The 13,724-nt window shown below is 42.5% G+C and overlaps 1 protein-coding gene across 4 annotated transcripts in view; it reads right to left on the bottom strand.

Moving 5' to 3' along the window:
• ELP4 (elongator acetyltransferase complex subunit 4) overlaps positions 1–13,724 on the bottom strand; it is a 211,441-nt gene that overhangs the window by 142,554 nt on the left and 55,163 nt on the right. For all 4 annotated transcript variants that reach the window (XM_075837738.1, XM_075837739.1, XM_075837741.1 and 1 more), the window contains exon 4: positions 6,919–7,047. In XM_075837738.1, the coding sequence (XP_075693853.1) occupies positions 6,919–7,047 (129 nt within the window). The remainder of the gene's footprint in view (positions 1–6,918; positions 7,048–13,724) is intronic.

Genomic DNA, 13,724 nt, shown 5'->3' with positions numbered 1-13,724 from the left:
GCCTTTACTAATCTGAGGTCAACTCTGGTAGACCGAGTGTGGGAAGGAGGCAGAGCTGAATTCACTAGTTGGCACGGAGTCGGCCTGTGTCCTAATAGACTTATTATAGAAATAGTAGATGTCTGAGGAAAAGGTGTTCAACATCAGCAGCGCAGACAATGAGAGGCAGTGAGTACTGCTGGTAATAAATCAGGACACAGGAAACCCATCACTGAGCAAAAATGGGCCTGCAACAGCCCGCCAGGGTCCCGAGGTGTACAAAAGAATTCATGTAAATCAAAACAGGCACACTCCAAGTCCTCACCTCAATTAACACCAAATGAGGTAGAGGGTAGGGGGTGTATGTAATCCTCAAAAAATGCACCAGTTGAGTGTGTCCTTATAAAATAGCCAGAAGCGTGCCCCATTTAAAGTGACTGCTGTTTGTCTCATTTAAAGCACCAGCAGAGTGGCACCATGTAAAGCACCAGCAGAGTGGCACCATGTAAAGCACCAGCAGAGTGGCACCATGTAAAGCGCCAGCAGAGTGGCACCATGTAAAGCGCCAGCAGAGTGGCACCATGTAAAGCGCCAGCAGAGTGGCACCATGTAAAGCGCCAGCAGAGTGGCACCATGTAAAGCACTAGTAGTATACATAAATAGCCAGTAGTGTTAAAAAGTAAAATAAAATATAAAATATTATAGTATATCATTATCTCACCGTGCTGCTGTATAAGCACCAGTAATATAGCAATACAATGAGCGCTGCCATATTACTGGTGCTGTAATATCTGGCTGTTCTGCTGTATTATTGGTACTTATTATAACCGGACAGTAATATAGCAGCACAATACCCTCATTTGTAGCCGCTGCTACAGGCACAGCAAGTCTTTTCTAAAAAAAAATTAAGGGGGTTTTCAGGGACTATAAGATTGATGACCTGCAGGACCCCACTGATCAGCACAATGCAGGGGACGTGGTGCTCATATGAACAGAGGTTGGAACCCGACAGATCAAACAATGATGGTCTATGCAAAGGTTTCGCCATGATTGCTATTGTCCATATATATATATATTTAATTTGGCACTAAAAACTTTATTTGGCTCTTAATTTTCGTTTTTTAACTCCTAAAAGGCACCTAGGTAAAAATTATTATACAGTATATTAAGAATACCTAACTATATTGTGTCTTGGTATTTTATTTAAAAAATAAGAAAATTGAGATTCAAATCGAGAATCGTCTGTACGGTTAAAAATAATAGATATAATTTTTAGCCCATGTGGCTCAGCTATACTCCCGTAACGGTCTAGCACCAAGACTAGCGCTCCTCCTTCTCGTCCTCCTCGCTTTCATCAGACCACGCTTGTAGTAGACGTTGGCCTGGCTTTCTTCTATAATCAAACCCTTCTCTCTGTTTGATGTCATTCTTGATCTCAATTTTCTGGACCACAATATCTTTCATATATTCATTATACGCAGTGATAAACGGGCTGGGCAATTTCTTTGAGATGTTCTCCTGAGCAGACGGCTTCTTCACAACAACGTCCTTCAAGTCGTCCTCCGCTGGATCCAGACGTACAGGTTGGTGGAATTTGTAGCAAAAATAAATAAGGATGCCAATTACTGCAAGCAGAAAGGCGCCAAATAGTGCCACAGCGGTGCAACAGAGGAGTCTATCCTCACGTGTGGCAGGTCGCAAGGTGGCAGCTGAGGACGTGGTCACTGTTCAGAAATGAATGATAAACAATCGTTAAGCTTTACATACATCGGACGATGACATTTTAAACATGCTGGGAGTTGTAGTATCACAACATATATATGGTTATAAATATCCATTACATGATGGTATTCTAGTGACCCTCTCTTCAACATGACGTGCGGCGATGGTCATCAAAATCAGCAAGAAAACTCTACTACCCATCATTATCGTCTTCTTCAAAACCCTCAAATGTCTCCAGCACATCCCCAGCTTATATAGAACAGGACAGGCCATTGTGATGTCACCAGTATTGTGACGTCACCAACAGTGTCATCTGGGCGGGGCCTGAGTGACGGGCAGGGATCATGTGACATTGCCCTCATGTTTTTTAAATGGTTTTCCTGTTTTATATATATATCTTAAATGTTGTATAACGAGAAGTCTGCAACTTTCTAATAAGATTTCCAAGATCTCTGCTTTCTGGCAGTGATTCTTGATGACATCCGGTGGCTGAAAACCTGTAAAGACCTAAGACATTTCACATCTGAGGGTTTGTTGCAATTGTATTAAGTGTAGACAATCCTCTGAGAGCTAAATAGAGCAGCAGCACACATTTCCCTCCTATCCTGACAGTTTGCTATAATACATCAATGCAGGTGAAATAAAGAAGGTCTGCAGCAGCCGTGGCACAGATCTGTCTAATAAGCAATGCATACTAATATACAAAGTTCCTAGACAAAATATCCACCTATCAGGGTGCTCCAATAAAGGAGACAACTCAACTGGCACAGCACACCCGATCAGGCATTAGATTACTAATGTGGCCCAAAGTTGTTGTTTTTTAAGGGAATGCGGCACTTTAGCAGTATTTAGATCTAGCATAAAAGATGGACTTCGGTGACCGGGCCAATTTTCTATTTTTTATGTTTGTTTTTTCCTCCCTACCTTCCAAAAACCACAACTTTTTTATTTTTCTGTCGACATAGCCCTATAAGAGCTCGAGTTTTGTGGGACGGTTTGTAGTTCGTCATGGCACCATTTAATGTACCCTATAATGTAATGGGAAACTGAAAAAAAACTTATGTGTGAGGTGAAATAATAAATGGGAAAGGGTTTTTTGTTTTTTTTTTAACTACTAATATTTTTTTTTGTTTTGCACAATAATTAGTTTTTTATTTAAAGTTTTATTTTTTATATGTCACCCTAGGGGAGTTGAACCAGCGATCGCTGGATCGCTTATATAATATACTACACTACAACACAAACGTATTGCAGTATATCCTGACTTCGACAGGCTTCTATTGAGCCCAGGCCCTAATAGGAGCACAAAGATGGCAGACCTGGTGACCTTCACTAGGCCTCTAGGCTGTCATCAAAACCATCTGCACCCCGCCATCTGAATGCCCTGAAGCAGATGTGAACAGGGCCTTAGATTGACCGCGGCATCTGAGGGTTAAACGGGCGGAATCAAAATGATGTTTGATTCCGCCCGTTGCAGCGAGATGTCGGCTGTACATACAGCTGGAAAGGGGGTTGCTTCAAGATTTGGCTGAGTGGGTGTCGGCTGTACATACGGCCGACACCCACTCAGAAAGGAGCGCAATCAGCCTGTGAGCACGCTCCATACTTTCCCTGAACCCTTGTGATGTACGCGACAACGCATTAACGGGTTAAGAAAACATTAGATTGATGGATCCCGGAAGAGGAAAAAATTCTGTCTCCATACTAAGAAGCAAAAAATTACAATAGTCCTTTATTCAACTAATGATTCAATCAAGAAGTTCACGTTAGAATTGCCCTAGGACCCGTGTTAAACATTCACATTAGTAAGTCTTAAAGGTCTCTATGACTCAGCAGTCTCATTAAAGAAGTCTTAAGTGTCCTCCCAAGACCCCTATATTACCGCCGCAGACCCTTCTTTAATTATTCTACTCTTCTTCAAGAAACTCATACAAACTCTAATCTCTATGCTAAGCAGCTTGACCTCTCCTACACCAAATCGTCTCAGGTTACCAGCAGCCTCCCTAATGTCTCCTCCTGAAAATCCAAATGTTACCTGAAGCTTGACAGACTTAGAAAATGAACTTTGTATCACCTCACCTGAAGTATATCACTTAACCGTTCCATCGCCCCGTTACCATTCTCAGTGCCCGGGGCTCACCTTGCCCCCATAAGTGTCAATCTCAGCCTTATCCATATAACACTGACACGAACACCATCTCCAAAAAAGTTATTTCATAGTTTGGGGTCAAGGAGTGACTCAGAAGGATCACAGATAAGCCGCGATGAGTCTTAATTGTGTAACTGCACAAATATGCGGCCACGTAGAGTAACTAGTCGTGCATTATGCATCATTACATCCAAGTTGTGGACTGATGAAAGTTGATGTCTACATCCATGTAGTATTCCTAGTTCAGCGACCCTTAATGTGCTATGATGTAACTGGGACAAGAGGTTTTAATAGTGTGGATTCCTGGGAGGGCCATATTTCTCACCCGCTAGGTTTTGCTGTCACGTATAGATTAGCTTTGACAACCTAGACTTCGTTCCCCAATTGAGAATGTTTTTTTTAATATCCGTCCATCATGTGAGACATTCACAACCCCTGAGGCCATCAAAAAGTGTATTTTCAATTTACAGGAAAAATGGAATCCAATTTTTTTTAGTACTTTGAAGGAATCTGTTGGGAAGGCCGAACTCAGACCCTGCTAAATTTTAATATTCTAGGTTCAATTTGGCAACCACACTGTTGGTACTCCTGTATGGAGAAGGAGCTGGTGCCATCAGATCTCAGTCGCCTCGAATTCTAAGTATCTATATATAAAGGGTATGTTCACACAGGTCAGATCGGCTGCGGAAAGGTACTCAGCGTATTTAGAACCGACAGGGAATTCTGCCTGAAAAACCACACCAAATTGTGGTGCAGATTTTTGTCCGGAATTGCGTAAAGTAGAGCGTAAAAAAATAAATAAAAAAATGCTTACCTCACGGGTGTTGCCATAGTGACGCATCGCTGCTACCCACGTCTGGTCCATGTTCAGCCCAGTCTCCTGTGATGACGCTGCAGCCCACGTGACCACTACAGCCTATGATTGGCTACAGTAGTAACAAGGGATGAAAGGTCATCACAGGAGGCCAGCAGCACAGAGAACAGCCGGGGAAATAGGAGCAACGTCAGGGAGATAAGTATAGTCCTTTTTACCACATTCCACATACCACAGGTTCCATGCACACGTTGCGTATTTTGCTGCGGAAAAAACCGCAGCAATACGCAGGAAATTCGCAGGTACAAAGCGCACCTAATCATGTGTTTTTTGGTGCAGTTTTTACATTTGATGCGTTTTTCGGCACATTTTCATGCTGCGGGTTTTGGTGCGATTTTTCTCAGCACTAGGCAGATACAATTCACGAGTGGAAACGCAAGATAAATTGACAACATGCTGAGGATTTTAAGATCCGCACTGCAGGTCAATTTACATGCGGAAATAGACCGCAGCGTGTACATGACATTTCCTGGAATCTCATAGACTATGCTGGTATTGTATTACGCTGCAGTTTTGCCACATGCAAATACGCATGGAAAAAACGCATCGTGTGCATTGACCCTTAAAAACAGGAAACATTTTTTTGCTTTTTTTTCCCAGCAGATTTGCAGCTTTTTCCGCCTGCAAAAATCACAACATTTGCCATTTGTTGCGTCTTTTACCTCCCCATTAAACGAAATCAGGAAAATCCGCTACTAAAATGCAACGATTCCACACAATAAATTGACATGCTACAAATGAAAAATCTGCACAGAGGGTTAACTTATGCACATTTTTTTTTCCGCTGATTTTTTCAGCCGTATGTGGATGAGATTTTTTTAAATCGGATCCACTTTGCTGCTATTGTAACATGCTGGTGACTTTCCGCAATGAAATCCGTTGTGGAAAATCCGCAGCTAATCCGCCCCGTGTGCACATACACTAAAGGCCTCCTGCACACGACCGTAAGGGATTTTGCGGTCTGCAAATACGGACCCGACTGCTACGAATACACACCCTTAGCTGTCCACAATTGGGCAGAAGTGCCGATAGAGTCCGTGCCGCGAACAAGAATAGGACACGTTCTATAATTTGCGGATCATTTCTATGGCACGGACACACATCCGTAAATATACAGAAAGGGGTCCGTGGCCAATAAAAATAGAAATGAATGGGTCCGCAATTTCATCCGTAACCATGAGGCCTAAAAGGAGAAAAATTGGGGATGGGATAAAGTAGAACCAGTGCAGATTCTCTCGCTCTATCCCTTTATGGGGCGCAGTTGTGACCACTGCCGAAATCCGGCTATAGATTAAGCAAATATCATTAGCTATCCAACCGATTTTACGAATAGTAACAATAATTGTCATATTAATGGTACTAAAGAAATTCAGTTTCAACCGATGGAAATCTTCGCCATTGGTTGGGACGGTTATCATTCCTACTTCAGAATATGAAATGGCCGTTAGTGATAAACATTACAATCGGGGTCCTTAGTTAACGGAAAGGGCTAGGATTAAAAATAAAAAAAAAGGGACAGCGTCGCTCCTATCCATGGGCCGTGTCTCGTGATGTCATTTTGCATGGAATGGGTATAAGTTACAATATCAAGCAAAGCCCATGGACAAGAGCGATGTCGTTTCTGTGAAAATCAAAAATTCTAGACAACCCCTTTAACTACTGTCGTAAAAGGCACAATATGTGAGCAATACGACCACAAGAAATATCTTGGTGCATGTCCTCTTCCCGACCAACATTTACATTTAAAAGAAACAAGAATTGAACGCTCGTTGTATTATGGTCAAATCTTTACGTCTATGGCCAGTTTTACTTCCGTCTGCAGGGAAATTAAAAGATGCCGCCTCATGCTAATCAGGGGAAAGCAAAAGGTAAGTAAATTTTAGGCTTTATTTTTCATTTTTTTTTCTTAGCAAGCATTGGGGGGGGGGGGGGACGTGACTCCAAGCTTCTAATTTCCCTGCAGTGCCACCGCTGGTGAAATGAAGCATTACACAGTTCTTATTGAAATCCCTGGGCTGTCCGTGTAATGCATGGATATGCCGGGTCCTCCAGAGCTAGAGACGCTCTTAGTAGCCATTCTACGCTCTGGCTAATATATGAGGATCCCGAATGGCGGTCTCTATTAATGAAAAATTTGATATCAGACATTTCACAATGTGTTTTTTGAACCAGGCAGCCCAAAAAAAAAAAGTACCTCCAGTTTGGGCAGGTTCTGGTAGCGCCATGCTATCTTCATTGTGTCTTCCGTTGATCCAGGTTCTTCAGTTACATTCTTTTTATCATCTTGCTTCGGTATTTCATCTGTAAGAGGTGCTGGAAAGTCCTAAAGGAATAGGAAGTTCTGTTACAAGAAATGGTAGGTAACATGGTATATACAACTATAATGCTGCAGCACGGAAGGAAACAATAGAAACTGGAGATCGGATCCATCAACCAACAGAATACGATTGTGGAGTTTACAGAAAAATCGAGTTACCTGATGTCTGGCTAATGAGAATCTGGCATCATTCATTTTATATGTTCAATCTCAATAGCTTCAACATTCAGATTATTTTTTAAAGGGAACCGGTCACCAGATTTCAAGACGCCATGCTGCTGAAGTGCTTGCAAAAACCTATCTGGACATGCAGCCTTCAAAATAGTCAGTTTCACGATTATGTATGAATAGAAGTTATACATCGGCGCCCGCTATATGTAAATAACGAACCTGGAGTCATCTGGGCGGTGCTAGAGGAATGAGGAGTCATGATGTCCTCGCTGTAATCGCGCCCATTCTGCCTTCATCAACGTCTTGTTTGACAGAGATAGCGATGACTTCACATGCCAAGCGGGACATCGATCAAGGCAGAATGGGCGCGATTCCAGACAGGACACCATGACTCCCCATCCCTCCAGCACCGCCCAAATGACTCCAGGAAGGCTATTTACATAATAGATAATTATCATCTATCCACAGCATAGGTGATAATCGTCTGATCGCTGGGGGCCTCACCATTCACGAGAATGGGGGTCCTAAACCCCGTTCCTTTCCACTGCTTGACCATAGTAAGGAGGACATTGGATGGAGTGGCAGTCTTGCACGCGCACTACCTCTCCATTTAATGTCTATGAAAATGACGAGTACAGCGCTCAGCTTTTCCCGTCAGTCCCATAAACAATTACATGTGCATGCTCAACTATCGCTCCAATCAAGCCTCCTCCTTACTGCGGGGAGTGCCGTGAGGTGGAACACAGGGTTTGGGACCCCTGTTCTCGCTATTGGTGAGGGGTCCGAGCGATCAGACAATACTATGGATAGGTGATAATTGTTGATTTTGGGACAATCCCTTTAAATGACAAAATTCTAACTGCATGTATTTATCACTAGGGGGAGCTCACTGCATTCAACTAATAAAAAAACAGTATGCGGTAAGCTCCCTCTAGTGTTAGTAGCAGGCAGACAGAAATGTATTATTAGCATAAAAGGCATTTTCCTGGATTTTAATATGGACGGCCAATTCTTAGACTGTCAAACCCCCATAGATCAGATGTCAATTTGAATAATACATCTCCTTGCTCATACAGGGCAAGGAGTTTGGTGAAAAGTTTGCAGAGCGTTTGTCCAATCAGAAAATATCATTTAAAGGGGTACTTTACAGCCGCTGTCTGACAACCACTGTTACAGTTCTCACCCATCTTTCCAGAAAACTTGCATATATATCCTGCATTGTAATGAAGGGTAACATCTACCGCTGCTCCCTTATTTCGAACTCTTATACTGCCTGTATAAATGTCAGTCTTCACTGCAGCTCTAGCATTATATTCATGTATCATTAACATAGCTAATCAGGCTTCACATTTAAAAAAGACTGACTTGCAAATCTTTAATTAATAAATAACATACAAATGTTTAGCTGTAGCTACTTTTATATGTAATCTAGAAAATTTTAGATTAAAAAAATAAAATAAAAGAGTGCAATTACAATAACCTTCTGCTTCTGCATAAACATCAATACTGCTCATCAAATACAACACCAACGAATAACCCCGCGTGAATCATGGGGATGATTAGTTATAGCAGATGACGGGTAATGATCGGGGTAAGTCCTTTGTATGTGTATTTTATAATTAAATGCTTGCATATTACTACACAGTTATAAACGTCTTTCCTGAAGCTAAACCCAGGCTCCTATTTTGATTAATATATAACCATTTTCATAGGAGACGACTAGAAATTGATGGTATTTAAGCTTTCAAAAATTACCCAAGCAGTAACAATCATAAAAATGCTACCCATACATTAGAAAAATGCAGCTGAAGAATAGGTCGTTAAAGTAATCTATTATTTTAAAGAGCGAAACATCTTATTTAATTATATCTCAGTGGAATGTGATGACTTTTTTTTAATTTTGAAAGATTTTTTTTTTTTTTTTTTAGTTACGAGTATGAATGTTGAATAAAATTAAAATTTTATATAATGAAGCATTAATCTGAAATGTAACACGGAGAGAAAAAAATAAAATTATCCAAAGAAAAAAAAAAAGTCACATTTTGGGATATTTTCTTTATGGAAAAGTCATCAAGTATTAGGAGATAGACCGAATATAAGATATTTACATGGCCGAGTTCGTTCTGTGAGATGCAGACCATGTTGGCCAAATTTCCCAGACCGAACTGCTATCATATTTACGTACGATACTAGGTGTCCCTGCCTCCCCGCAAGACTACTGTCCCATACTGTAATCATGTCTTTAATACAGGACGTTAGTCCCGCGGGGAGGCAGTGATTCACAGCGTCATGGATGACTATGCTGCTAGGAGTCCAGCTCCATAAACTGTGTTTAGACTGGGAGATGCAGCCGACATATGGTCTGTTACCTACGGACCATACACGGCCGTCTGAATAAGGCCTTAGGCTAGGGCTACATGGCGACTTGTGGCTGTGCGACAAGCTACCAAAGATACTGACATTCAGCAGCCGGACATGTGCGCACTGCCTGTCTGCGCAAGTCGGAGTATACTGACTTAGGCCTCATGCACACGAACGTATTTTTGTCCTCCCGTAAATATGGGTCCTTGGTCACACGTATTCGACCCGTATTGCACCAGTATTTACGGACCCGTGCCTGTAAATACGGGTCCGGTGTCACCCGTATTCCACCCGTATTTACGGGCACGTCTTCGCTGAAAAATTGCACTGCAGTAATCGGCAGCCCCTTCTCTCTATCAGTGCAGGATAGAGAGAAGGGACAGCCCTTTCCGCAGAAAAAGTAAAAGAAATTCATACTTACCCAGCCGTTGCCTTGGTGACGCGTCCCTCTCTTGACATCCAGTCCGACCTCCCTGGATGACGCGGCAGGCCTTGTGACCGCTGCAGCCTGTGATTGGCTGCAGCGGTCACATGGGCTGAAACGTCATCCCAGGAGGCCGGACTGGAGGAAGAAGCAGGGAGTTCTGGGTAAGTATGAACGTCTTTTTCTTTTTACAGGTTGATGTATATTGTGATCGGAAGTCACTGTCCAGGGTGCTGAAAGAGTTACTGCCGATCGTTTAACTCTTTCAGCACCCTGGACAGTGACTATTTACTGACGTCGCCGAGCAACGCTCCCGTAATTACGGGCGCACACACGCAGTCACCCGTAATTACGGGAGCCCCATAGACTTCTAAGCAAACGGGGAGGTACCCGTGGCCAATAGAAGTCCATGGGCCCGTAAAAACATGCCGTAATTACGGGCGTTTTTATGTTTGTGTGCATGGGGCCTTAGTTACAGGGAGTTATCATCTGTCTGAGGCTCCTGGCTAAGTTGAACCTAACCATAAAGCTCAATTCACACGAGCGTGACAGATTTACGCGCGTAAAAAAACTGGTCCATGTGCGTCGCGTTATGCATCAGTGTGCTTTGCGAGTGGCATGCGTTTTATGGAATTGATGCGCAAATCACGCACCGCACATGCTGGACTTCAATGGGCGCGTAGGTGCGTGAAAACGCACCAATATAGGACAGGCAGTGAGTTTCACGCAGCGGACTCTCGCTGCGTGAAAACTCACGCATGTGTGAACAGCCCCATTGAAATCAACGGGTCCGTGTGCTGTGCGTGATTTCCATGCACAGCACACAGACGAGATTCACGTTCGTGTGAACGGGCCTTAAAGGTGTTTTCCCATCAGTGACATTTATGGCATATCTACAGGATATGCCATAAAGGTCAGATAGATGCGGGTACCACCACTAACTCTAGAACGGGACCCCCTAAACCCCTTTCTACCGCTCTGTGTTCCGGCAGATGCGGGTGATTCCTGACCATGAAAAAAAAAAAAGTTCCATAGAATGAACGGTAGTTACGGAAATAGCGTAGCTCGCATGCCACTGTATGCTACTTCCGTAACTGCCATTCTCTACTATGGGACTTACGGAAACAGCATAGCTCTGCAAACTACGCTGTGAGGGTCTTTGGTGCCTTGCCCACTGCAATCTGCCAGAGGTGGGACCCGCATCGATCTGACATATATGCTTAACATGTGGATATGTCATAAATGTCCCTGATGGAAAAACCTCTTTAAAAGACGATGCAAACGTTTGGAAGGCAATTTTTTTTTTTTAAATAACAGTTGGATTCTGACCAGCGTTGGCCAAAGCCGTCAGTCTGGCTGACCTGCTGGATTCGACTTGGACGGCAAGATACAGCTTCTATGTATACAGGATACATAATAGCTGTATCCAAAAAGTTTTTTTAAATAAAATTCAAAAGTTGTACAAAATCAAATAAAACATTGATTAAAATAAATAAATAATTTGCTTTCACAAGTGTACATAGCTTTTAAAGAGGTATTCCCAATCTTAGGCACAGAATACACCATAAATGACGGATACATGCGGTTCTTACCTCTGGGACCCGCACCTATCACAAGAACGGGGGTCCTACGACCCTAACCCGTCTGGTAAGGCGACCGCTGCTACCAGGCAGACAATCAGTGGTCAGAAAATACAAAAAGCTCCATGTGCTCCACTGTTCCACAACTCCTCTTCACTACTATGGGAGTTACGGAAACAGCATAGTACAGCAAGCTCAGCTGTTTCTGTAATTTCCGGCCACCTCTACATCCTGAGGTGGCCGTGTAGCTACATTTGTTCTCCGCCTGGATGCAGAGGCGCCTCACCAGACAAAACTAGATAGGGGGACCCCCGTTGTGGTGATAGGTGCGGGTTCCAGAGATAGGACCCGGATATATATCAGACATTTATGGCATATCCTGTGGAGAAGATGGAAATAACCCTTTATTAACTTACTTTTAACCCCAACTATATCTGTTCCTTCTGTATAATGCAATCCATGTTTGTCTCTATAGTTACTTTCTCAGTAAATAAGTAAGGCAGCTTATTTTTTGGATTCCAATCTCTCCCCATCTAACACGGATAACAATAATGTTCAGCAAATTAAAAGTGATCCTCAAACACCTTATTAATGTAATTAAGTGTTTTTCATTTATTAGCGCAGTGAATAACAACGAGTGCACGTCTACTTTCTATGCATGTGTTTTAATTCTAACCTTATCTAATAATTATTGTGCTTGCCTTTTAGCGCTTTGAGCAATGCAATTAGTCTGAGCTAAATGACAATGAACCATAGTGAGTTTCCGCAGCTTACCTTTACTCACACAGCCCAGCGCCTGTTTAACAAAACACTTAGTATTTTAGTCATTTTGCCACATTTTAGGCCTAACCACACTGCAGATCCCATTTCCCTCTTGACACACCCACAGGGGTCTAGGAAGCGGAGATGTACGTAGCGGTTTATTGGGGGTCCTCAATCTGGAGAACTGTTAGCTGCTTCTGTGTCTGCCTGTCCTGTCCTTTCCCTGGCGGCTCTGCAGGGTCAAAGTCAAAAACAGAGCAGGAAAAAAATGATTGCTTCCTCTACATCACAGACAGGCTCCCCAGTATGAAGAACCCACCAGACAATTCCTTATTTCCCAGCTTGGACTCCTGTACGTGACAAGGGGAAAGGAATATTTGGGGGTTAAATGCACACTTGAATTTTTAAGTCTTAAGTAATGAACATAGGCAGTGTGCGGGCCCTACATGCTATACAAACCGTTAGTTCTGGGAAGGTACTGGTTCTCCTCGTGGAGATCCAGCTGGTAGGGAGTCCTATAGGCAATGCTTCCTGGGAAAAGGTATGCAAATTAGCTCTCCTCCAGAAGGAAGAAAACGGTCTCTCTAGTGCCACCTATAGGTAGCTACCCTGTAAGTTAAAGTCTTATGTTAATTAGATTTGCATAGAGAAGAGACCTGCCTGTACTTGACTAGTAGAGTTCACACATGTAGTTTTTTTTTTAGTGTTCGTCGCTGCTGTATTTACAGGTTAGGCCGCATTCACATTGTGTTTGTGCTATCCGCCGGGCGTATACGTTTTTTTTTAATAAAAACGTCAACCATTGAAAACATATACAAACGTGTACCATTTTCTGTTTACATCTGTTTTTTTTTTATAGGGTGTACGTTTAGCGTATACATTTCTGCCCGTTTTTTACCTAAAAAAATAAAAACGTATACGTTTTTAAAGTGAACACTGATAGAGAAAAAAGAAGAAAAAAAATGGATTTACTGTATGTAAACGCATACAAACGTATAGCATTACGTTTGCATATGTCTTCCATTGAGATCAATGCTAAAAAAAGTTACGTTGCATATACGAGTACAGAATAGCGCAGCAGACTACGCTTTTCAGTACTTTCAAAAAACAGCATCCCAATGTAAACCATGACAAACATAGACCAAACGGATGCTATTTTGGTCTACGTTTGACCCATTATAGTCTATGTATACGCCGAGCTATAAGTTTCATGAAAGAAAGTATCCGGCACACCAATTTAAATAAAAGGTAAATTTTTTTTAGTTCGTTTTTAATGCCAGTGGCAGAGTGCAACGTTTCGGTCAATACGACCTTCTTCAGGCACTGAGTCGTGCTGGGAATACTGCATAGACAAGTGCTTGTTGTAATAATAGCGGCTGGCCGCT

This window comes from Rhinoderma darwinii, chromosome 9 (genome assembly GCF_050947455.1).
Source record: "Rhinoderma darwinii isolate aRhiDar2 chromosome 9, aRhiDar2.hap1, whole genome shotgun sequence".
In the NCBI taxonomy this organism is placed as follows: Eukaryota; Metazoa; Chordata; class Amphibia; order Anura; family Rhinodermatidae; genus Rhinoderma; species Rhinoderma darwinii.
Note: the sequence above shows the minus strand (reverse complement) of the source record. Positions and strands in the feature narration are given on the sequence as shown.